Raw genomic sequence first — 27,161 nt, 5'->3', positions numbered from 1 at the left:
ATTGTGGTCACCTGGGGAGATCAGTGGGAGTCAAGTAACAATGGAAAGTTAGCCAGTGGCTGTTAGGACTTAGGAACATTAGAAACAGGAGTAAGTCATTCAGCTACTCGATCCTGCTCCACCATTCAATCGGATCATGGCTGATTTGCACTTCAGTTTCATTTACCCACTGTTGCTCCATCTCTCTTGATAACCTTACGCAAAGGTATCTACCAACCTTGAAAGCTCCAACTGCCCTGACGTCCACAGCCTTTTGTGGGGGAGTTCCAGATTTCACCTACTCTTTATGTGAAGAAGAGTTTCCTGATCTGCTTCTAAATGGTCCAGCTCTAATTTTAAGATGACATCCTTTTGTTCTTAATGCCTTCAAGAGAGCAAATAGCTTCTCTGTATCTACCCTAGCAAATCCATTTAAAATTTTTAACACTTTGATCAGATCAACCCTCAATCTTCTTGACAGATGACTGCCCACAAACACTAGTCTCCTTTCTGCAGCCAGCTCCACAATCATTCAGGCAAAACTCCTGTAAAATCAATTTGATGGACTACATTCTGTCTGGGTCGCTGAAAAGTTTCTCAACTGTCAAATAGCCAACATTCCGGGGAAGGACAGAGAACATGTTTCAAGACACTTTGAAGCTCTCCTTGAAGCGTGGCAGTGTTGACATTAATGACTGGAAGGAGCTCACTACTGATTGTTCAAAATGGCAACAACATGTCCATCAAGCTGCATCACACTTTGAGCCACAACGTCTTAATGATAAGGCAGAGCGACAGAAGAGAAAGAAAGAAAAGAAGGCACATCCTGCACTCTGGATCTCACTACCTCATGGGACATCCTGCTCCATGTGCCCAAAGATCTGCGGGTCGAGAATCAGCTTGATCATGGCAGAAACTCGCAAACCTGAGTAGGCATCATCCTCGAATCAAGGAACAGTTGACGTCGACAATTTTCTTTACTCAAAGGAATACAAGCCATGTTGATATAATTTGCCCTTATACTTTAACCCTCTAAGCCCCAGGGTGGAATCGCCCCAGATTTGCACTGTGTGGTAGCAGGCGGGAAATGTGATGTTTTACCCACCAGCCGCAATTGCGGCTTCTACCTGATATCGTCCCAGTCCTGCCGCATTAATCATGCATTCCCAGGAAACAAGCCGTTTCAATGGCAGGCCAGCTCTCATTCGCCCGTTACACCATCGGTTTGCCACTTCCTCACAGTGGGTGCCATATTTAAAGTCCAGCTGCCCACACACCTCTCAGTGCTTCTAGCCCATGACTGATGCACAGAAGACATGGCCCCAAAAGGCAAGAAGACTGCAGTCCCCAAGTTCAATGGCATGTTCCTCGAGCACCTTGTGGACTCAGTGGAGGCTCCCCATGATGTACTCCTACCCCGCTCTGGCTGCAGGATGGGCAGCAATATCATCAATCCGGCTTGGGAGGCAGTAGCAGCGGTAGCCAGTGCCAATGCCTTACAAAAGAGGACTGCCACCCAGTGCCGAAAAACGATGAAAGATCTCCACCGTTCCATCAGGGTAAGTCACTCTTCTCATCACTCTCAATTCACACACTCACAAACCCATCACACATCCACAGGGCCCTCACTCACTACCAGTTCAAGGGACATCATCATTCACTCTCTCACACACACCTTCATTGTTCTCATTCCATCCTTGGGACCACTTGTCACCCACACATGCCAGGCATACTTATCATCTGGCCTGGTAGGCGTCCTGTTTACACTCTCTCCATGTCTATTCATGCAGGACAAGCTGGCACACAACAAGAGGGAGAGGTTGCAGACCGGTGGAGGAATGCCTGAAATCAGGGTGCTCACAGATTTTGAAAACAGAGCCATCCATCTGTTTCACAGGCCACTGCCTTGCACTGATTATCTCTCCTTGCTATCACAGGCACGCCTGGGAAACAGCCGATGGAGTCCATGACCCAGGGCCTCTAATCAAGCCCAAAAGACACCTTGGAAGGGGAATCTGAAAGCATCTTCATTGAAGACCCATTTCAGTGCTCACCCACACCCTCACACCAGTGCAGAGACACATACCGCGGTGGGACCTAGCTTTAGAGTAGCCTAAGGATCACAATCTGGTGAGCACATCACACGGTCTGATCCACAGCAGACGGTGGCAGGGACTTCCCAGTCCCCGGCACTCAGAGTTCTGCAGGAGGCCAGAAATCTGCTGAGTCTGAGTCAGATGATGAGCCTCTGGACTTGGTCATACCTTAGTTGCTGGAACTGCAAAGGCAAGCTCGAGAGCATCAGGAAGGGATGTCTGCTGCACTCCTCAGATTGCAATGCACGATGGAGGAGTCTGTCTGCCTTCAGACTGAGGTGATAGCACCAGCATGCAAACACACCAGGGCATTGACAGGGCGTTGCAGTCAGCAGGCTGACTCCACCTCTGCTGTGGATGTCCAGGGAGCACCAAGATCTAGCAGCAGGGTTAGGAAGTTTAAGAATATGTAGTTGCACAGCCTGGGCACGGGTGTTAATCACTTGTACATAATGTCCACTATTGTAAATAAACCTGCAAGAATGTTCCCTGCGTATGGCTCTTTGTTCTGATGAGCAGTGTTCATGTCACTCAGTTGTGAAACCTTGGTCCCTGCACAAGATAAAGGGAAGTGTCTCAGTCCAGGGCCTCTTCCCTGTGCTTTTTGCAGTCTTCAGACTGAAGTAATGGTCCCGCCTTGCACTCCCTGGACACATTAGTGATGCCTGCACCTTGATGGTGCTTGTCATTGCTGCCAGAATGTAGTGGGCAGGCATCACAGAGTTCTGTCATTCTCTTTGTGTGCTCTCAGCACCTTTGAGGTGGGGCTGGTCCCCCATCTCTTCAGCATCTGTGACCAGTGATGCTGTGCTCCTGAAGGGGGCAGGTGCTGAAGGCTGACAAAGGACCAGGTGTATTTAAAGTTTCATGGCTGCGTCCGCATGATATGGCCTTGATCACAGAGCGCAAGCGAGCTGCCCTCGGCCAGACAGGGGTCAGACATTCTCAGAGGCTATATGAAGCTCTATGGAGTGTTCTCACTGCATGTCATCATCATCCTCCTGGACACCAGGGACTATTAGAGCTTCCACTGTGTCTCCATGACAGGCGCATTATCACAGAGGGTATGTATGCTGCCATAAGCTAGATTGGAGTAAAACGTTCACAGATGCAATGTGAGGATCTGTGGTGTCTGCTTACCGCATGTCATAATCATCCTCCACAAATCTAGCGGCTATGAGGGCCTCCCGAGCGCACCTGCCTTGTCTGGTCAGTGCGAGGGCCTCATTGCCGTCATCATCGCCTTCGAGGACCTCCTCACCCTCATCCCCATCAACGTCCTCCTCATCGGAGGAGACCTCCAGCTTCTCCACCTCCTCCTCAGCCAGCTCCTCTCCCCGTTGCAGCCCCCGGTTGTAAAGGGTGCAGCAAACGACGACGATGTGTGATACCCTCTGTAGACTATATTGCAGGGCTCCACTGGACTGGTCCAGACACCGGCACCTCATTTTCAGCATCACGATTGTCTGCTCCACCAAGGTGTAAGTTGCAGCATGAGCCTCATGATACCTTTGCTCTGCTGCAGTCTGAGGCCACCGCATGGGTGTCTTCAGCCACATCCTTTGCAGGTAGCCACTGTCTCTGAAGAGCCTCCCTGCAGCCTCTGTGGTACCTGAAAGACGTCAGAGATCTGTGACCAACTGAGAATGTAGGAGTCATCAACACTCCCTCGAAACTGTGCGCACACCTGCAGGATATGTTTGTGGTGGTCACATGCCAGCTGCATATTCAGTGAGTGGAAGTCCTTATGGTTGATGTTTGACCGTTTGTTGCGACGGAGATCTGAGCGCCACGTGAATGGCACCCTGCACCTGTGGGGAACCCGAGATCTGGGCAAATCCCAGCACTGTCGCTTCCTGGCTTTCCTAGCCCTGGGCGAAATGCACAAAGTTGTGTGTCCTCGTGAGAATGGCATCCTTGACCTCATTGATGCATTTGTGGGTGGAGGCTTGCACTATCCTACAGAAGTCACTTGTGGAGCCCTCAAAGGATCCACTGCCATAAAAATTAAGTACTGCAGTCACTTTCACGGCCACTGGCAGTGGATGCCCTCTGTATCTCCTTGGCGCGAAATCCTGCAGCAGCTAGAGATGTGTCCGACCAGTTCCCTAGACACGCGCAGTCTTCGGCGACACTGGTTCTCCATCATCTGCAGGAATGAAAGGCGGCGCCTATAGACCCTGGTCCAACTAGTTACTGACCAGTGATGGCTTGTTCTGGCTCTTCAGTGGCGTGTGCAGGAGCCTCAGCCACCCCTTCTCCCTGAGGATGTTGCTCCTCCCTCAGCGCAACCAGGCACATCCGTCGCTCTCTTCTGCGTCGGTCTCTGTTGTTTGTATGCTACTAGGCATACAGCTAGGCCACCAGGGTCCATGCTTCTGATGTACTCCTCCTGCAGGATGAAGGAGAGAGATGTATAGGTTAGCTTCGGTGTTCTAAGAACCATCTTGGTCAGGTCTGGAGGCCCCTTAACGCATCCCAGAGAGTGCTGATCACCACATGGATGGCCAGAGTTTAGTGCGCTGCATAGATGGCCGAAACCCCATCTCCATCCCACTCCACCTGACCAATTGGCAGTGGCTTTGCCCACTGGACTGCATGCTGTGCTCTCAGCTCAGACACAGCATTCTCCTAACCCACACTGCAAGGCTGCACTGTTGCTTGAACCATGGGAGAGTCTTGGTCCAAACCTGAATGAAGACATTGCAAGGGGCTGTGAGTGCCCCCACCAGTGACTGCTCCATGGCCAGCTTTCGCAAGAAGATTGTACATGCGCAGTTGTCCAACTGTTCTGCAGTCCACTAAGATGCTCATTAGTTTGCAGTCTGTGCCCAAGGGTTGAAAAGCTCCAGAGCACTTGGTGGCACTTTCATGCCTCTGTGTTGTTTAAGTGGGCAGATAAACTGGAGGCCCAATTCCAAGCATGTCAATGTGGCTGATTCTGAACTGCCTCAGCTGTGGAGGAATGGTCACTTTATACAAGGTTTCCCTGACACATGGCTTTTTCTCTTTCCCCACCCTGCATGTGCTTGTGCACTAACAGGAGCCCTTGCCCCCCACCCCAACTTTTTTTTAAATTCATTCCTGGGATGTGGGCATCGCTGGCTAGGCCAGCATTTATTCCCCATGTTCAGAGGGCAATTAAGAATCAACCTCATTGTTGTGGGCCTGGATGTAGGCCAGCTCAGGTAAGGATGGCAGATTTCCTTCCCTAAAAGACAGATGAGTTTTTACGACAATGGTTTCATGATCATCATCAGACTTTTAATTCCAGATTTTTATTGAATTCAAATTTCATGATTCGAACCCAGGTCTCCAGAGCATTATCCTGGGTCTCTGGAATGCTAGTTAGTGACAACACCACCTCCCCTACACCTCATCTCAACCGTAGGGCAGCCCTTTCCTCCAACCCCCCAACTTACCTCAACCGTAGGGCAGCCACACCCCCCCCCCCTCCCACCGGCCCCCGCAACTTGCCTCAAGCTTGAGTCCAACAGGCGACCCTCGCAAGAGCTGCACTATATTTCTGTGCACTCACCTCCGACTTCCCCTCAAAGTGCAGTTCACCAAGTGCAGGCCTTATATATACTGTTGTGAAACACGTCGGCATGTTCCCCCGCTTATGTGGGCGGACGATCCAGCATAGTGGGTGGGGGTGGGGGTAAGGATGTTGGTTGGGTTGGGGGGGGGGCTGGGGGGGGTGCGATGTGTCCGGCAGGCTGGCCTTATAATGACATGCTGATATATTACAGTGAGGTTCCCGATGTCTGGTGGCAGGAAACGCGGCCCACCATCGTCGACGGGCTGAGCGGACGACCGCAAACTGGTTTCACAACGCCTTCCTTCCATATTATCCGCTCACGCCACCGAACATGGCCGACACCAGCGGGCATAGAAAATTTCAGCCCCAGTATTGTTCTGGTGAATCTGTGCTGCATCACTCCAGAGGCCAGTATATGCTTTCTGAGGTGTAGTACCCAAATTTGAAGACGTGTTCAATGGTCAGTCCAATTGAAGCATCACTTTGCCCCCTTTGTATTCCAGCTCCCTTGAGATAAAGGCCAACATTCCATTAGCTGTTTTGATCACTTTTTGTACCTGCACGCTAGCTTTAATTAATTTGTGTATTTGGACTCCCAGATCTCTTTGCTCATTTATAATTCCTAGTTCCTTGACTACAGAGTAAGTAAAATTAAAATAACTTAATTTTCTTTTCCTTTTTTTTAAAAAAATACTTTCTGTTTATTTATGTTCCAGTCCATCTTTAGCTTTGATCGTTCATTCTGCGTGTGATTTTTTTTTTCATTTTTCTCATTCTCTTTTCATCTAATTGCTGGGCCTGCCAGGGACACATGAATATTCACTGGTTCTATCTGCAACCAGAGGCAACGGGAGCATTGTTGTGATTCTGGCAGAAGCAGCTCTGCTGGCAAAAATCCCAAAGACTGTTTTAAACCACAAACATGGAAAACACCAATGTAAAACCATTTATACTAGAGGAGTTTTTAGATGGGGATCCTTGTAGATGTGGAAACAGAGAACTTTCACTGTGTTGAAAATCCCTTAGGCTTCATTGTTTTGCTATTAGCTGCTTATAATTGTATGCTTACACACTGATAGAAGGATAACTACACATACCAAGTTGTCCATCACCTGTTGTAACTTGATCCCCCATCCACTATCTTCTGGCTTTCATAATGACCCTGGTAAAAGTAGTAAAAACAAACAAACTGCGGATGCTGGAAATCCAAAACAAAAACAGAATTACCTGGAAAAACTCAGCAGGTCTGGCAGCATCACAAAACTTCAACTCTTTTCTTCTCCGCCGATGCTGCCAGACCTGCTGAGTTTTTCCAGGTAATTCTGTTTTTGTTCTGGTAAAAGTAGTAGCTGTTGACTTACATTATGTAAAACTGCTAAGCTCTAAAAATACTTGTTATCTACTGCCTTTTAGTTTAAATTTTAACATACAATGAATTTCAGAGAGAGAGGCTGTGGCAATCCTTGGCTGTTTTCACTTTTAAGAAACGAATTGCATGATTTTTATTTCTTATGCATTATTCTGCCTTTAGTTTTCGACTAACATTGCTTTCACCTTATTTTTTTCAAATAATACACATTTCCTTCACTGGAAAGTATATAGTTTTTTTAGAATTTTCAACCTGATAAATGCAGACTATAGTTTGTGAAGAGTGTAAATGAAGGCCTATTCCTGCCAGGAACCCTTGCCACTCACCCCAGCAGATTCTCCACTGTCAGGAGAGGAAGTTTCCTACCTTGCATGCCCATACCAGGTACTCGTGCATTTGGAGGTGCATCCCTGGTGTCTGTCTGTACCTGAAGGGAATCTCAGGCTATTGGGTGGAGGATTGTCTGAACTTCTTCCATCAGGCATGAAGTAAGTGCCTCCTCAGAACTACTTTAAAAGTATAAGACAAATTAGTTACAGTAAATTTCTAGAGAGCTGCAAACAATCTTGGCTTACTTTCCCAGAGGGACTCACAAACAGTGGCTTGGTATGCTTGAAATCAGGCAACACAGAAACTCTGGTCTATGCTGCTGGTCTTTTTTGGGATGGATTGAAAACTCTGCCCCTTACAAGGCCCCATAAAACCCCTGGCTGGGACGGAGATATGCTAGGGTCATTTCTAATCCTTCTGGTGCACTCCCACCCAAGATAAGGCAGGTTTTAATGGTTGGCCTTCTTATAAGTGTAATCAGCAGGCTGTGCATACAATTCCAACATGAGTGTTACTGAGCATGGCCATGTGGCAACACCTTAAAGGGGAGAACTGGCCAGGTTGAGCAACAGAGTGACAGAAGGTATGATTTAAATTGTTGAAGACTTTGCCGAGAAACATGGAAAACAATTCTGGTAATCATGAAGTTTCAAAACTTCTAAATCAATAATTAATAGTCCCAGAATTGCTTCCAGGGTTTAATAAAACTTACTTTGGGCCTGCACATTTCTGACCCTACATCACCCCTGAGTGGATGCCTTGCCAATAAGAATGAAAATGTCACTGGTGTCTTATAGACGTCATAGGAATAACAAGGCTCCTACTTCCATCAGGAGTACTGCCTAAATCAAGGAGGGCAGAGGGAGATGAAAATCACTCTCTGTTATTTGTTAATATGTTGTATAACAGGAATAAAGGTTCCATGTTTGACATTGCTTTGATAGCTTCATTGATCTACTGCCAAAATCAGTCTCTATAGTGAGAGTGGAGCTAAATTATAAAAAATAAATGGAAAATAAAAATATTCAAACAAACACATTGAGAATTACGGATAGAAAAATTGTTTGAAGAAAACTTTTAAAACTGTCATTTTCTGTTTTACAGGATTCCGAACGATGGCTCTTGATGATCAGATGACTCTACTCCGGTACTCTTGGATGTGCTTAATGACATTTAGCCTCAGCTGGAGATCGTACAAACACACCAGAGGCACAATGCTTTATTTTGCACCAGACTTAGTGTTCAATGAGTAAGTGTTTTATGCTTTAATTTTTTTGCTTGCTTGTTTTCAAATTTTCTTCCCATACCATGAATGTTGTTAATGTTGTTCTTTAGGCAACCTACTGACAGGGCCCTCAATATCAGATGGGTCTGTCTTAATCCACAACAAAAAAACTGCCCATAATTCTGTTTCCTGCACTAGTTTGCTGCTGTGTGGTTGCAATGGAAGCACAAATTGTTAAATTCCAGTTTGTCTGATGTGTTCTGATGTATATTGGTGACTTGCTGCAGCTAATCTTTAATATCTTAAATCCTAGCATAATAGTGCTATGCATCAGTTACAGTCGATTAAATGCAATTTATAGTGGTGTTTGCAAAGTGATAATTAGGTCGAAACAGCTATTATCTCTCAAAATGCCTTATTTCAGCAGCAATAAACATGGGATATCCAGTTGTGGCCATAAAAATCTTAATATGGAGATTTCTAAGAAGGAGTATGTTGACATGACATGCAAAATGCAATAGGTTAGATCAGACTATGGCTGAGGCATTTATGCTAGGCTCATAAGAAAAGAACAAATAAATGCAAGCAGATCGATTATAAAAAAGATCATCATTATTATCATGGAAATTATGAGGAATATGGAGGAGACATGAGAGCAATCAGATCAAGTCTTCAAGTCAGACGTGAGAGTAGCAGACTGCGTAGGAGACATTCAGAAAGGATTCCTGGCATCCTCCAGCCCTTCACTGACACCTACCTTTGTGTTCGGAGGGAGAAAACTGTTGCAAAAGTGCAATTGGAGGCACAGGCAGCCTTTTAGCATATTAGGACTGATGTAGTGTTATTGTGGTATGCTGTTGCTTGTAGGCTGCCATGAGCAAGGCTTGAGTAATAAATTGAGACAATTGTTCAGGTAAAAATATGCATTGAAACATTCCTCCTTCTAAATATTATCTCCCTTTCCGGACATTAAACATCAGTATTGTCCAGTAAGAAACACTGACTGGTCACAGGCGTGGTGATGTTGTCACCATTTTAGCCACAAGTACTAATTTTAATAAAAGGCACCCAGAATACACAATACAGCTAAATGTATTTCATGCATATATTTACTTAAAATGCATCTTCCATAAGCCAGTCTGAAACTTGTCAGTCTTTCTCTGAGGTTGAAATCAGGCAAAATACTGGCAAGGGTGGGGAGGCAAACATCTTGTCAATCTTAACTCCAAGCGTGCCAGAGGCCAGGACAATTAATCTGAGACATGGGCCAGGATTTTTAGCTCGGCAGGTGGGCATGTGCCCAACCCGACCAAACGTGAAATGAGGTGTGATGATGTCGGCCGAGCGTGCTGACAGCAACGCGCAGTCGTGCGATAGTTCAGTTGGTGGGTGGGCGCTGGAGCCGGCAGTGCGCCCTCTGACACTTAAAGGGCCTGTTAAGGTCATTAAGTTCTCAATTGTCATCAATTTTTCACTGCCATTCAACCTAATGGGTTGGTGGGCAGGCAAAAAGGCCAAAAGTCACCTTTGCGCTTTTTTGGAAACCTTATCCACGGCGTGATGAGGTTTCCAAAAACAAATACAAATAAACTGAAAACTTAATTTTTTAAATTTAAAACGTGTCCCTGCTCATGTGATGGAGTCGCATGAGGGAACATGCTTTATTACATTTTTCTGTTGTTTATTGATTTTTTCAATATATATTCTTCATCTCCCTGAGGCAGCTCTGTGCCTCAGGGAGATTATTCAGCGCTGTCTAATGCGCATGCGCGAAATTCATGCTAGGCCTGCTTGCCCTCCTTCCCCTGCCCACCCCCGTATGATGATGGGTGGGCCTTAATTGACCCACCACTGTGAAATTGCAGTGCGTTGTTGATCGTGGGCGGTGGTCAGCTTCCCTACTGCCCCTACTGATCCCGCATGCTGAGGGCAAAATTCTGCCCATGAGCAGCAGGGACTTTAAATTCCATTAATTAAATAAGTCTGGAATAAAAAGCTAGTATCAGTAATGGTGATGAGAATGTAACTACTAGATTATTGTGAAAACCCACCTGGTTAACTAATCTTTAGGGAAGGAAACCCGCTGTCATTACCTAGCCTGGCCGAAGTATGACTCCAGACCCACAACAATGTGGTGGATTTCTAATTGCACTTTGAAATGGCCTAATAAGCCAGGCAGTTGTATTCTAGAAGGCAGCTTACCACCACCTTCTCAAGGGCAATTAGGTATAGGTAATAAGTGCTGGCTTTGCCAGTGACATCCACATCCATGAATGAACAAAAAAATTAGGATTGGGAAGATTTTAATTAGGAGAGTGGAGGGGGAGGGGAGTTGACAATCGAGGGGGCGTTGGGGAGAATTGTCAGGGAGGGGTGGAGCACTGGTGAGGAAACTCTTGTCAGCAGTCAAGAAAGGTTGAAGGCCTGTGATCATAAGGGCTGGGGCATGGTGGAGGCTGGAGATTGGAGCTGGGGCATGGTGGAGGCTGGAGATTGGAGCTGGGGCATGGTGGAGGCTAGAGATTGGGGCTGGAGATCAGGGCTTTAGTGGGGCGAGGCTGGAGGCTGGGACGGGGGAGAGATGGAGGCTGTAGATCCTTGGTGCCTGATGCACCCAATTGGTTTCTCCCAGCCACATGATTCTCAATGGGGGTCACTAACTCTGAGCCCATTCAGTTACCGTTGGCAATGCAAAAGCGCCTCTTTCATTTCTGTTTCCCCAGTGTGGCAGTACACAATCTGTAGGAAGAAACAATACACAATTTAGAGACAAATAGGAGAGAGGGATAAAAACAGCAGGAATAAAACGGAGGAAGAAATGAGAAAATTATAAGGAAAATTAAAAAAGCAAAAGTAGAGAAGAGAAAAATAGGAATGAAGGAGGAGAAAGAAGAATAGAAGAGGAGAATGAGGAAAACAAAGGTAGAGAAGTGGAGAAGTAGAGAGGAAGAAGTGGAGGAGGAGAATTGAGACCGACCAGCATAGCCTACAAAATGACCTCTTCTGAGAATTTTTTGGTAGGGCTGGTCTTAAAAGGATTGAAGATGACCAATTTAGGCAGTAATATTACACTTTGCTGTAATCCCTGTTTTCCTCCTTTGGAGCAGCTCATTACCTCAAACCACAAAGGCAATGTTTTGCCTCATCTCCATGAATATATTGAGCTATAGGCACTGAGAAATCCACCAATGTGTTTGATTAATGTCAGGACTGAAATGTATGATATTTGCCCTGTTTCATGCAAAGTGGGGCAAGAAAGATATGAGCCAGTCTCAGACCACACCCTCAGTAATCTAAGAAAAAATTAGCAGCATGAACTGCATCTAAAATCTCCAAGTTTTAATAGGTGCAAGGAGTTAGAAAGGTTAGAAAGGAGTTAGAAAGGTTATCTCTCCACAATACAAAAGAAAGCTATATAATGTTACACATTTATTACAATTAATTTTACTTGCAAGTCTGCAAAGGTTTACAATTTTTTTAGCAATTCAACCATATAAATATAACATTATAAGTATTATACTAATAAAAGCTTAATTAATCTTCCTTAATTAGACTTCTATAAAGAAGACACATTGACAAACAGGGGAAATTAGCCTGCTTCTACTTGGGACTCAATGTAAGGAATCTACATTTCAAATCTCATGAGGGAGGGGGGAGATTTGATTGCAGAAGAATAACTGTGGGAAATTTTACCCACTGAGGAGCTTCCAGTGAGGATAATAAACAGATGTCTATGTGTTTGTGTTACTTAAATACCCCGAGCAGCTGTTCAGTCAGAGATTCATGTTATGTAACAGTGAGTAAGATTAGAAGCAAGATCTGACCGCTGGTTCTGTTTAAGGAATCTATGATTTTTTTTCTGTAGGAGGGATACCATGGGGAGTTCAACTTACAGTAATGTAGACCTGAAAAGGCTTTTTTTGTCCTAGGCATTTTTTATTAGAATGCTCGCTGTAGAGTACTTCCATGATGTAAGCTAGTCCTTGCCCATTAAATTGTTGCAGCTTTTAAAAATGCTACCAATTTAGAGGTAAAGGCAGAATTTTGGTAGTGCATTTTAAAATACAGTTTGCATTGAATCTCAACACCTTTTTTAGGTTAACCTCATAGTTATATTTATTTCCCCTCTGCTTCCTTCCTTACCCTTCCACATCATGCATCAATCCCCATTAGAGAGGGAACCAGACCTCTGTCCAATGCTACTCAATAACCAGTCATAAGCTGGCATCATAAAAGAGGTGGATGAATCAACCATTGATTTTAACCATCACCAAGGAGTCTGTGCTCAAGCACTTACTTGTGATGGCACTGTCACTTTCATTCATACAATTTTAACTATCAACAATCAGTGGGAAATGGAGTGACTTCATTATTAGCTGCATTCCTGTTGATTTGTGATTTTGACACCATTCCCATATATTAAAAAATTCATACATTAAAAAAAAATCCAAGGAATCCCATTGACACTAAAGATGGTTCGATAGGAATCTTCCTCAAATTTATTTAGATAACACACACAAAATTTCATAGAATATTCAGAATGTGATTGAATTGAGAAAAATCTATTTTAGCCACAAATACCATTGTTATGACGTGGCAGATGATGTGTACCTGGCAGACCAAATCCACAAGGGAAACTTGGCCACGCTGTCACAACGGTTTTGCAATTTGTATTTATTACGAGAAGATGTGTGCATTGAATTCAGAAGTAATGAACCCACTAAGACCGTTAGAGATTTTAAAAATTAAACTAAAATATTTATTAACAAAACAAAAGATTTCAAGCACATACATAAGACTACAATTACTTAGTACTATAACAAATCCTAAAATTCCTAGGCCAGAATCATCCGTTTGGCATGTGGGGCCCGCCCCTGCACCCCGATGCATAAAATGACGCACAGTGACGTCAGGCATGCATCCCAACGTCACCACGCGTCATTCTGATCTTCTGTTTGGCAGGCAAGCACTGGAGTTGGCTGCATGCCTGCCCAACTGTCAAAGGCCTGTTAAGGCCATTAATAATCTACCTTAAGCAATTGTCAGAGCTGCCCATCCAACCTTAAGGTTGGCGGACAGGAGAAGAGCCCAGGCAGCCTTCGCATTTCTCATGAAACCTCATCCACGGGCAGGATGAGGTTTCATGAAGGGTTTATAACTTAATTTAAAAATTTTATTAAAATTCATAAACATGTCCCAGCTCATGTGACATTGTCACATGAGGGGACATGACTGAATCATTTTTTTTACTTGTAATTTCTTTGCACTTAACTGAATCTCCCTGAGGTAGCTCCGTGCCTCAGGGAGATTTCTGTGCTCAAGAGCGCAGGCCCTAACTCTCCTTCCTCACCTCACCTGCACAAGTAGCTGAGCACATCTGGGTGAACGTCACACTGGGCGGGCCTTAATTGGCCTGTCCACGTAAAATGGTGGTGCGCAGCCAATCACGAGTGACATTCAGCTCCATGCCTGCTCCCGACCAGCCAGCCTAACAGGGAGAAAATTCTCCCCCTAATTAACCTGACTCTAAATTACACACCCCCTTTAAGGCAACAGTCCAAAATAGATTTTAGGTTAAAAAAACAAGCCAGCAAGTCACCACAGTACCCACTTGACAGTGGAATTCCAAACTTTAGTTACTGGACTCAGAAGATTTTTGCAAACTTGGCTGGAGGCTTCCCAAAGGCTGTTTCACACACTCCTGCTAGATCTTACATGGTTCCCCAACAACCTTTCATTCTCCTTTATATATGCTTCTCTCTCTTTAATATGTAAATTCCATTGTTCCATATGTCTTTGGAACTTTACCTTTCCCATAATATAAAAATCTTTCATGTTGTCAATATTATCAGTAACCTTTGGGAAAAAGAAACACACTGCTTAGCTTTATATATCCAACTAGTTGTAATTATATCCGGCTAGTTGTAAACATCCTAACATCCCTTCAAAATCAAAACAACTCCTTCACTTATCTAAAAATGCAAATTCCTTTCACACCTTATATGCTAAGACAGTATCCACGTTTACTCATTAGCACTTCAAGTACATTTCTACACCTAACTTCTTTTGATAATTTCAAGCTTGCACTCTCCCTGACTCCAAATGTAATTAAATCACATGGACAAGACCATCTACACTCAGGCCCATAAACCTACTTTACAATAAACCAGAATAATATTATGAAAATTATTATACTTTCATAACACCATCAAAAATATTTTGACTTTAAATTGTTGCTGTACCATTGGTAGCATATCATTCAGAGTAAATTTCATCCCTGTTAGTGTTTTACATTACAAACACACAACTGACTACAAGTAAATGACTATCCCACCATTGGCTAAACCTTGGGCTGTGTCTTCCAATACAAATAGTGATGAAAATTGAGAAGTCCACAGCTGTTGTGCTATTGAGACACACCAGAAGTCCTGATCCATACACATGTGCAGTAATTGCTCAGGCAGTTTAAACTTTTGATGGACTGATTTGCGCTGCCCAGGAGACTATGAGAATGTCTCTGACATTGACCTCGGCGTTGAAGGCTTGGGCCTGTAGCACAATACTTACCTGAATACCTACTGGTGTAACTCAGTGATTAACAGCGTAACCCAACCCATCACCTCAACCAATGTCCCCAAACCCACTAAGATAAAAGCAAAAAACTGCGGATGCTGGAAACCCAAACCCACTCCCTGACCTGACTATCCAACCCCCCTGACATGGCTGCCCACCCCCCGAGATGGTAACCCAGCTCTCACACCCACCCACCAACCCGACTACCCATCCCCTGACCCAACTACAAACCCCCTCGACACAGTTACCCAGCCCCCACAATCAGACCACCTACTCCCCGACCCAACTGCCCAACCCCCTCGACATGACAATCCACATGCTCCCCTGCCCAAAGATGGTAACCCAGCCCTCACAACTTCATCACAAACCCGCCGATCTGACTACCTTCCCCCGATCCGACTACCCAGTCCCTCAACACGGCTACCCTCTCCCCATAACCCGACTACCTAGCACCCTTGACTTGACTACCCAACCCCGACCCAGTATTCACCTCCCACAACCCGACTACCCAAACCCCTGACATGACTACCCACTGCCCCGACACGGCTACCCAGCCCCTGACCCCAGTACCCACTCCCACAACCCAGCTGCCCACCCCAACCCAATTACACCTCCCCAACCACCGCCCAACCCGACTACTCACTCACTTACCCACCCATCCATCTACTGTACTGAAACTTTTAGGGCTTTTAAAAACTTCCATGAACATGGTAGCCGGTGTGGTAAAAAGAGGGTATGTCTGCTGCTCCTCTTCACCGTTGCTCTTCGTGGATGGGTGCATAAAGAGATGGGATTGCAATTATCTTTACAGTAAGTGGCATTGCCCCAGCGTCATCACTGACCAGAAAATCAAAATCCATTAACATGATCCAAAGACCCGCATCAGTTTCCACGTGTATGGTGACAGCCCTCAGCTCTATCTCACTACCACCTCTCTCGACCTCTCCACTGTCTCTTAATTGACAGCCTACTTGTCCAATATCTAGTGATGAGAAGAAATTTCCTCCAACAAGTATTAGGAAGACCAAAGTCATGGACCGGGATTTTCCGTGCCTGCCAGCGTCGGGTGTGTTTCGCGGCATGAACAGACAATATGGCACGGTTGGTTTCACGATGGTGTGAAACCAGTTCGTGATCATCCGCACAGCCCGCCAATGGCATGCCACGTTTCCCACTATCAGACATTGGGAACCTCATTGTAAGGGCTAGGATTGGCTGGAAGAGGTGTCGGGGGGGGTGGTGATGAGGTTGGGCAGGGAGAATGAAGGTGTCAGGATGGAGTGAGGTTGGAAGGGGGGAATGAAAGTGTTGGCAGAAAGTTTGCGGGGGGGGGGGAGGGGTGGTTAACGGGGGAGCAGACCGCAACTGTGGAGGTAGGTATAAGGGGGGTGGTGGAAGGTGCAAGGGAAGGAGTGCGGAGAGGAGAGGGTGTCTGGGGGAAGGAAGGGGTGCGGAGAGGGGAAGGTGTCTGGGGGGAGGAAGGAGTGCGGAGAGGGGAGGGTGCCTGAGTGGAGGAAGGAATGCCGGGAGGGCAGGGTGTCTGGAGGGAGGAAGGGGTGCGGAGAGGGGAGGGTGCCGGGGGAAGAAGATTGCAGAGAGGGGAGGGTGTCTGGGGGGAGAAAGGAGAGGGGAGAGTGTCTGGAGGGAGGAATGGATACGGAAAGGGGAGGGTGTCTGGGGGGGAGGAAGGAGTGTGGAGAGGGGATGGTGTCCGTGGGGAGGAAAGGGTGCGGAGAGGGGATGGTGTCCGGGGGGAGGAAGGAGTGCGGAGAGGGGATGGTGTCCGGGGGGAGGAAGGAGTGCGGAGAGGGGATGGTGTCCGGGGGGAGGAAGGAGTGCAGAGAGGGAATGGTGTCTTGCGGGGAGGAAGGAGTGCGGAGAGGGGATGGTGTCCGGGGGGAGGAAGAGGTGCGGAGAGGGTATGGTGTCTGGGGGGAGGAAGGAGTGTGGAGAGGGGATGGTGTCCGGGGGAGGAAGGGGTGCGGAGAGGGTATGGTGTCTGGGGGGAGGAAGGAGTGCGGAGAGGGGATGGTGTCCGGGGGGAGGAAGGGGTGCGGAGAGGGGATGGTGTCTGGGGGGAGGAAGGAGTGCGGAGAGGGGATGGTGTCCGGGGGGAGGAAGGTGCGGAGAGGGGATGGTGTCCGGGGGGAGGAAGGGGTGCGGAGAGGGGATGGTGTCCGGGGGGAGGAAGGAGTGTGGAGAGGGTAGGTAGCAAGGTTGAGGAGGGAGTCAGGGAGGGGGTAGGTGTAAGGCTGGAGGAAGAAGTGAGGCTAGAGGAAGAGGTAAGGCTGGAGAAAGGAGCTGGGAGTGGGGAGGGACGCTGTAGTTAAAGAGGTAAGAGTGGAGGAAGGGGGAGGGACTGAGTAAAGGGGAAGTCTGGGGGGTTGGGGAGAACTAGTAGAGGGGGAAGAAGGTGTTCCAGGGAGGCAAGGGTTGCGGAGGGGGAAAAGGGGTGCGGAGGGGGAAAAGGGGTGCGGGGCGGGGGATATGCAGGTGAACATGCACAGGAGGGATTAGGTGGATCCATGTCTCCCTTCTGGGGAGCAAACTGAGGGTCAGTGTGGTATGGAGGAAGGGTGAGAATGACCGAGGACAGAGTGAGGCAGTAGGGTGGGACGGTGAAGGTTCAATGGTAGTGATAGAAGGTACGGCGAGTGTGGTTGTTGGGGACCCGGAGGCAGACACAGACCCTTGGGGTGGGAAGGAGGAGGTTTGGGCAGGTGATTGTGGATGGGGGTGGGATTTTCAGGTAGCAAGGGAACATGCATGTTCACCCGGACATCCCCGAAAGAAAAGGGTTGTGGCAGGTAGGTCATGGAGGGGAGGTGGAAGGTGATGCCGGAGGGGTCAACTGTAATGGGGGAGAAGAAATGGGTGACTGGGGGAGGGTAGAGGACGAAGCAACAAAAGTAGAACCGAATTGGCACCATGCTGTCCAAATCAAAAGTGAAATGAGAGTCGTGGTGGGTGAGATCAGGTGCTGCATGGGAGTGTGATCAGTGGGTGGGTGGGCAGAGATGCAGGTCAGTTCAGATGGACAACTGAAATTGAACGCCAGCAGGCAGCACTGAAAATGCTCAGGAGTTTGAAATGAGTTTGAAACGTGAAGGATCCATGTGCGTGGGACAGTGCTTGCATGAGGCTCCAAAAGGCCCTGCCACTCACACTTTTACCTCCAGAATCACTTGTGGGCCGGCTATTCACTCAGCGGTGACATGTCTTCCGAGCTGCTTATTTCCACCTCTTCACTGGAGGAAGTGTCCTCTTGGCTGCAGATGAGGACGTGGATGGAGCTGAGGGACTGGCTGGCTGAGGATGTTGGTCCCTTGGCAGAGCTCCCTGTGAACCACAGTAGAGATAAGTAGTGCACAGCAGCAGAGTCAAAACCAGGAGAGAGAGCACTCACAGTTGCGTTCAGAGAGGGATGATGTGGTGCAGGATCCTCAGGTGAATGTTCACCGCCCACCTCACCGTCGCCTCAGGCAGGGTCCATATCCTCACCAGTCAGCATAATGGCACACTCCTCAAAGTGAATGAGGGGCCTAATGTGGGCTACTCCACCCCCGTCTGGGACCTCTCCTTGCTGTTGTGAGTCAGCTTCTCCTGCATGAAAACAGATGGAGAGAGTGTGAGCAGGACACGTGGCACTGCGTGGAATGTTTGTGTGGTGAGTGGAGACATGGACAGGATGAGGATGTGAGCTCGAGAGGATATGAGCCTGATGGAGATGTGAGGGTATGTGTGAGAGTTAGTGGTGTTGTCCCTTGAGATGTGAGATCCCTGTGGATGGCTTTGAGAGTGTGTGAGTTCAGAGTGGTGAGAAGAATGAATTACCCTGATGGAGCGGATGAGACCATTCATCCTGTAGCAGCACTGGGCAGTTGTCCTTTTTTGTAGGGCATTGACACTGACAACCACCTCCGAAACCTGGATGGAGCAGGGGTAAGAGGACATTGTGGCGGCCTCCACAGCATCCAAAAGGCATCCCAGTGACGCATCGTTAAACCTGGGGGCTGCAGTCTTTTTGTCTTTCATGGACATCTTCCCTGCAGCAGTTGTGGGCTGGAAGCACTGAGATTTGTGCCTGTGGCTGGACTTTAGATATGGCGCCCGGCGTGATGAAGCATTGAGGTGATGGTGGGTGGGTGAATTGAAGCCCGCCTGCCATGGAAATGGTGTGTTTCCCAGGAATGCATAAACAATGTGGCGGGTTTGGGATGATACGGAGCGAAAACCCACCATCATGGCTGGCAGGTAAAACATTGTTTTACTCACCCGCTTCTGCACTAATTGCGAATCTGGGACGATTCTGCCCATGGTCTTTGGTTCCTGCCACAAACTCCATTCCCATTCACTGACTCCAATTCACCTCCCTGGAAACTGTCTGAGGATGAATCAGACTTTAAATTTGGGGAAGAATTTTCCCCCCGTTGGGGGGGTTGGGCAGGAGCGAGCACGCTGCCGATCACCAGCCACGATCAGTTGCGCGCCGCCATTTTACATGGTTGGGCCAATTAAGGGCCGTCCAGTGTGATGCACACCCGGAACCACTGAGTGCTCAATCCGAAAAAGACCCATTTAATTCTACTCTCTACTTCCTGTTAGCCAACCAATCCTTTAGCCATGCTAATATGTTACCTCCTACATCATAAGCTCTTATCTTGTGTAGTAACCTTTGATGTGGCATTTATCAAATGCCTTTGGAAATCCAAGTACACCACATCTACCCTTTATCCACCTTGCTCGTTACTTCCTCAAAGAACTCTAATTAGTTAAACATGATTTCCCTTGCATAAAACTATGTTGACTCTGCCTGATCCCATTATGATTAAAGCATTCTGCTTTAAAAACCTTAATAATAGATGCTAGCAATTCCCTATTACAGATATTCGGCTAACTGGCCTGTATTTTCCTGTTTTATGTCTCCCTCCTTTCTTGAATAAAGCTGTTCCATTTGCCATTTTCCACTCCATTGGGACCCTTCCAGAATCTAAGGAATTTTGGGAGATTATGACCAATGCCTCTACTATCTCTGCAGCCACTTCCTTTTGGATCCAAGGATGCCTTCATGCCCTGGGGACTTGTCTGCCTTTTGGTCCAATAGTTTTCCAGTGCCTTTTCCCTGGTCTTGGTGATTGTTTTAAGTTCTCCCTCCCTTTCACCTCAATCTTTCCTGTTCCTCATCTCTTAAAACTGATTCTATATCTTACACTTTTGAGCTAAGGTTATCTCTCATTATTGTACTAATGACATTCTTAATTAACAGAGTTACCCCTCCACCTTCCCTAGCGCTCTGTCTTTTCAAAATGTCAAATAACCTTCAATATCCAGTCCCAGCCTTGGTCATCTTGCAACCATGGAAAGAATTTTCCCCGCATTGGGGGGATGTGCAGGAGCAGGCACGGGCAGGTGCACCTCCGATCGGCGCCCCTGATTGGGGGCGTGCTGCCATTTTACATTGGCAGGCCAATTAAGGCCCGCCCAGCGTGACATCTGCCAGGAAGCACTATGCGCTCCCTGTGCAGACGGGGGGGATTCCCTCAGCCAAGAGTGCTCTCTTTCACGCATGCGCATGAAAGAGCGCACTGATCTCCCTGAGGCTAAGGGCTGCCTCAGGGAGATCGGCACCACATTTAAAAATAATAAAGGTGCACAGACAAAATTTCCCTGACATGTCCCCTCATGTGACACTGTTACATGAGTTGGGACATGTCCATCACTTTTAATCAAACATTTATTAAATTTTTAAAAACCCTCTAGAAACCTCATTCCGCCCATGGATGAGGTTTCATGCTTTTTCTTAAACCGCCAGGGCTCCCAGCCTGTCCGCCAACCCTAAGGTTGGACGGGCAGCCCTGTCAATTGCCTAAATTGGTTTATTAATGGCCTCAGTAGGCTGTTGACAGGTCAGCGGGCGCACAGCTGGCTCAGCTGCGCCCCTTCCAACCTGAAAATGGAAATGATGCGGGGTGATGTCAGGAGTTCTGCCCAATGTCATCCCGTGTCATTTTTTGCATCCCGCCCCCCGCTTGTTGACCTAAGGATCCTGGCCCATGTCTGTGTAATGGCTAACAGGTCATAAATACTTATTTCTATCTGTGCTAACAGTTCTTCGATTTTGTTAGGAATGGCGCATGCGTTTAGATACAGACCCTTTAACTGTCCATTTACCACTTCTTGTAACCCGTGGCCTTGTCAGCTGGTGCACGCTGAGGTTTGTATGCTCTATCCCTTTCTGCCACACTCTGGTTATCATTACCTAAATCATTGCTCTGTTACCTTGTCATTTCCTTGTAATTTACCATGTCTCCTCTCACATGATCCCTTCTCCCCATTATTTATTTTAAAGTCCTCTCTGCCACCCTAATTATATGATTCACCAGAACACTGGTCCCAACACGGTTCAGGTGAAGACTTCCTAACGGTACAGCTCCTACTTTTGCCAGTTCCCCATGAATTGAAACCCATTTCTTCCACACCAGTTTTCAAGCCATGCATTCATCTCTCTAACCTTTTCTACCCTATGCCAATTTGCTCGTGGCTCAGGTAATAATCCAGAGATTATTACCTTTGCAGTTCTGCTGCTCATAATCCCAAAGCAAAATCTCTTTCCTAGTCATTTTTATGTCATTGGTACCCCATGGACCATGATAACCCCCTCTGGTTGCAAGTTCCTCTCAGGCCCGAGCAGTTGTCCCAGGCAGGCAACATAGCCTTCTGTAGTCTCCCTCTTGGCTGCAGATAACTGTGTCTATCCCCCTGACTATATTGTCCTGTACTATCACAGCATTCCTATTTGCTCCTCCCACTTGAATGGCTTTCCATACCATAGTGCCATTGTCAGTTCGCTCACCCACATTATAGTTGCGCTCTCATCTATACAGACAGCAAGAACCCTGAACCTGTTGGAAAATCGCAAGAGCTGAGGCTCGTCCAGTTCCACCTTCTCAATCCCTTACTTGCCTCACTCGCAGTCACACCCTCTTGTCCCTAACCACTGACCAAATCAGATGACTCTATCCTAAGGGGTGTGACTGCCTTCTGGAAACTTGATATCCAGGTAACTTGCCTCTTTCTGATGCATCGCAGTGTCTATAGCTCGGTCTCCAGTGACTCTGAGTGGAAGCTCCTTGAGCAACAGATACTTACTGCAGATTGGTTGCCTTGGATCACATTAGCATCCATCAGCTCCCACATACTGCAACCGCAATACATCACCCACCCTGCCATCTTTATTATGTGTTGATTAATTTATTTTTCTTAATTAATTTATAATTAATAAATCCTACTACTAATAAGCTTTACTACTGTTAATAAATCTCGCTACTACTAATAAAGCTTTACAATTACTGATAAAGTACCCAAGTTTTTGAAAGATAATTGAGAAAAATATTCACCAACCTGCTCTCCTGTGATGTCACATTCTTGAACATCCTTGATATTAATCGCTCTACCATTGGTAGCCAAACCCTCGAGTGAGTGCCAAGGCCTTAAGCATTGAAATTCCCTCCCTAACCTCTCTGCCTCTCTACCTCTCTTCCCTTCTGTAAGACATTCCTTAAAATCTGTCTCTTTGATCAAGCTTTTGGTCATCTGCTGCCCTGACATATTCTTATGTGCCTCAGTGTCAAATGTTGTTTAATAATGCTCCTGGAAAGGACATTGAGATAGTTTACTTCATTAAAGGCATTATACTAATGCAATTTATTGTTGTTGTATACATATAAATTTGCTGACTTACCTTGTACTGGCGATAGTAAGACTGACTTCTTTACAGATTTTAATGATCTGTAGTTGCAGTACAGTAGTGGACTGGTTATGTTACTGGAGTATTCCAAAGGACTGGGTTAATAAGGTAGAGAACCTAAACTCTAATTCCACCATGGCAATTGGAGAATTTTAATTTGGTTTAAAAAGGTGTTGGGAAACTTGGCTGTGAAAGGAAGGTGGGAGCTGCTGATTCCACAAGCTAAGTACCTTTTACAACATTCCTTATAGAGCAGGAGGAACAGGAGTTCTTCCCCCGGCCCCTCAAGTGAGTCTTCTTTCAAGGTCTTTCATAGCCTCTCTCGCCCTCCAGCCCCGAAACCTCTCTCTCCCTCCAGCCCCCATACCTCCCACCCTCCAGTCCCATAACCTCTCTCCCCCTCCAGCCCTGATACCTCACTCACCCTCCTGTCCCCATGCCTCTCGCTTCCTCCAGCCCTGATACTTCTCTCTCCCTCTAGCCCCAATACCTCTCTCTTCCTCCAGCCCTGATACCTCGCTCTCCCTCCCGCCTGCATGTCTCCCTCTCCCTCCAGTCCTGATACCTCTACCCACACCCACCACCACCACCCCCCACCTCAGGATTTCAAGGAATTCTATACAGTTCCTGAGAGTAAATTTTTTTCCTTCTTTCTCTATGCCACTATCACAGTGGAACCATCCTCAGCACCCTGCGCGCCCCACCCCCACCACAAACACCATCCCTGCTCCCAATTATCAGGGACTGTCTCCAAGGATCCCCGACTGTGGCCTCCTGCCACTGGACAGGCTGTCAATTAGCCCAGCAGGGAATGGTAGAAAGAAATGATAATGAAGTCCTGTCATTAAAATCAGCGGAACCTTCATGGCCTAGGCTTTGCCGGGTTCATTGGCAGTCCCATCCTTCTCTGAACCCTCCTTGTCTTGTCGGGGATATCAGGGTCATGGAGCTGGCTTAGTTAATGAGTTGTCAGTAATGCTGTGATATCAGTGTGCCAAAACTAACTAATGAAAATTCTTGGCTTTAAATGGATTCCTGCAGTGACATCCTAATACTGTGCGCTTGTGCAGAAAATGGGACTCACTCTGTTCCCAATCAACATTTTACAGAGCAGCATCGAATGAGAAGGTAAACTGGTGGGAGCTTGTACAGTGTTGCAGTCTGAATACCAAGCAGCAAAGTAAAAGCATCTTATTTACATCTTCCTGGAAAGGTGACAAGAACATATTCAACTACTTCCTGTTGATCTTGGAATCTGGCCATTTCTGCTTTAAACGCTTACCTCTATTATACACTCCCTGAATTTGGTATTGGCTCACGTGATTAGAAATTGCACTTGAACATTAGTTCTGAAGAAGAGTGATATGGACTCAAAATGCTAACTCTGTTTCTCTCTCTATAGATGCTGCCAGACTTGATGAGTTTTTCCAGCTCTTTTTCTATTTATTTGAACATTAATTTGTCCTGTCAACAACCTTAAAGTAGTATGGGACAAAATCTCCAATTGTCCCATAAGTGTGGTTGGCTGCAACTTGCTGCTTGTCCATGCTGTGTAACCGTCCACTTTCACAGGGCTGGAGTTGTTTCAGTATTGTTGGGGTAAGCCCCAGTATCAGCAGTGGCACTACAAGGACACCTACACAGTGGAAGTGCCAGCATTTTGGAGTAGCTGGAGTAGGCAAGATATGGAGTTGGAGGAGTGGGGAGATTACTTGCCCATGTACAGAAAGTCTGGCTGCTTCTTACTTACTGTAAAAGATATGCATCAGGCAGCATTTGTGAGGAACGTCCCAGGAACCCGCCTGTACAAACCCCAAACTGATATCGGACAGAAATAGAGGAAGTGCAAGTGGGGGAAAAAGCCTGCCCCCACACCCCAATGGAATTTACCACAGCTGTGTCCAAGGGCCAGAAAACTACTGGAGGTGTAACTGTTGATTCCTTTGCTGCCACTATGCTTCATGTGTGCCCCAAGGGGGAATAGAAGATCCAAGTTAATTTTTTTTAATGCAAGCCATTTTCCTATGTTACTCTTCCTTTTGATATACTAGGAGCTGGAAGCCATCATATCTGCACATTTGTTTCTGTGAACATAATACACTAACTTGTGGCCTGAATACATTAGACTTCATTAGATTTAATCTGCATTTATAATTGGAACACATACTCGCTATAATTTACATAAAAAGGAAAAAAAAATCTTCAGAGGCCAGTAATCTGAAATAAAAACAATGGTGGAACGCAGCAGGTTCTGTTTCTGAAAAGAGAAAAAACATGTTAATGTTCAGTCATGAGCAACTAACAATTGAAAATAGACACCTCAAAATCCATTGATGCCCAAGTTTCACCTGATGCAATTTTTAGCCAGGTGATTAAGCAGACTGCCTACCTAAAACAAACAGGAGGGCGCTTAAATATGTGAATCAGGCCCCATACCGGATGTAGGGCCCCGATAGCATAAATGCATGCAACACCGACACTTTACCTATTCATACCAATGTGCAGCCTAACCAGGGGCCACTCAGAAAACAGGTCACGGGATGTTGGTCGGGCTGAAATTGATCTATGCCAGTAGCATAAAACAGGCTCCTAGGGAAATGGCAGCTTCAAGAGAGGGGAAAATTGCAGTGTAAAACAGGCTGCTGACTCGCTCTGAGCCCACAAAATACTCCTGGTGCATCATGGGCCTGTTCAAGGGACCCACCACCACCACTCTTTAATACAGTTCAAAAATTCTGCCCCAGGACACCCTCCTCAGAGGATATCAGTGCACCATGTCTAAAGGGTGTAGTGACCAGTCTGAAAGCTGTACACATTACCTGCATTCCTGGGGCGAAAATGGGACAAGATAGCACAGTTGAAAGAATCTGGAAAGTTAATACTAGCTACCAGATAGATGACCTAAGTTTCCATCTAGTTACCTGTCAATTTGTTCCGATTTGCTATTTACCAACACTAAGACCCCATATCAAGATAATAGCTCTTTCAATGCATCCAGTGCAAAGCCAACCTCAGCAGGGCACACAGCCAGAAGGGATTGTCTAATTGAAAGCCTCACTAAACTTAAATTATTCTACATTATATACTCCACTTCATACATCAAAGCCCTGAAACATGTGCTAACTGCATGATCCATGAGGGCTAATTTTAACTTCCATCGGTGGTGGAAAATTTTCAGCAACAAATCAGCCGCTCATTGTACATCCTGCCCAACTATCCTTACTTTGGCATTTACTGGAATGGAAAATGAAGTGGGTGGTATAACAGACAGCCAATCCTTAATCACTCATCTCTGTCGAAAGTCAGTTCTCACTTAATGACTTGCTCTGTGGCTTGCAGGTTGAGCACAGGTCTGTCCCAGCTCTGCGCACCCATCTTGGGAAAAGTACCCTAAGTGGCAGGGTCTTCGTTCTGTTGGGGATTGGGGGGTGCGGCTGGTGCGGATGGAGACAGGCCCACTGGCCCTGGATGTAGATCAGAGGTGCCAACCAGGGCTGCTGAGTGCCAAGGTGGGTTTTTAAAAGGCCTACCTCAGTTCTCTGGGGCTTTGTCCCAGTTGTTTTATTAAACAATAGGCCCTCTACCCCTCAACTTTCACACCTCTTCACCCACTCCCCATGCTCATACATGCTAACACATGCCAAACCTATGTCTCCACCGCACCCATGGCATCTTATAGCCCTTATGCCAACTTTGTGCCAAGCATGCCAACCCATTCCCCCACCCACTCCCATAGTCCCTTATAGCCCCTCTGCCAACTTAGTGCCAAATCATGCCAACCCATTCCCCCACCCACTCCCATAGTCCCTTATAGCCCCTCTGCCAACTTAGTGCCAAATCATGCCAACTCATTCCCTCACCCATCCCATGGCCCTTTATAGCCCCTATGTCAACTTAGTGCCAACTCATGCTCCCCACCCACACAACACCTTTATACATCCTGCCCAAACTCACCCAAAATCTACCATGGGCAGACCTCAGGAGCCATTCTAATTAAATAAAATAAAGTTTTATTTATAAAGTTTAAAATAATTATTACAGACTTCAATCTATAAAAACTACTCATTCATGAAACCCATTCAATAAATTTAAATCACCTCAAGTACTTAATCCCTTTTAAAACAGACATTCATATTTATAAAAACAAAAAACTGCGGATGCTGGAAATCCAAAACTAAAACAGAATTACCTGGAAAAACTCAGCAGGTCTGGCAGCGTCGACGAAGAAAAGAGTTAACGTTTCGAGTCCTCATGACCCTTCAACAGAACTGATTTTTCTTTACAAGGAGAGGGGTGAAATA

The 27,161-nt window shown here is 46.6% G+C and overlaps 1 protein-coding gene across 3 annotated transcripts in view; it reads left to right on the top strand.

Moving 5' to 3' along the window:
• nr3c2 (nuclear receptor subfamily 3, group C, member 2) overlaps positions 1–27,161 on the top strand; it is a 386,614-nt gene that overhangs the window by 299,479 nt on the left and 59,974 nt on the right. For all 3 annotated transcript variants that reach the window (XM_041196435.1, XM_041196272.1, XM_041196345.1), the window contains one exon: positions 8,420–8,564. In XM_041196435.1, coding sequence (XP_041052369.1) covers positions 8,420–8,564 — 145 coding nt within the window. The remainder of the gene's footprint in view (positions 1–8,419; positions 8,565–27,161) is intronic.

Source organism: Carcharodon carcharias, chromosome 1 (genome assembly GCF_017639515.1).
Source record: "Carcharodon carcharias isolate sCarCar2 chromosome 1, sCarCar2.pri, whole genome shotgun sequence".
NCBI lineage: Eukaryota > Metazoa > Chordata > Chondrichthyes > Lamniformes > Lamnidae > Carcharodon > Carcharodon carcharias.
This window is presented reverse-complemented; position numbering and strand designations above follow the sequence as displayed.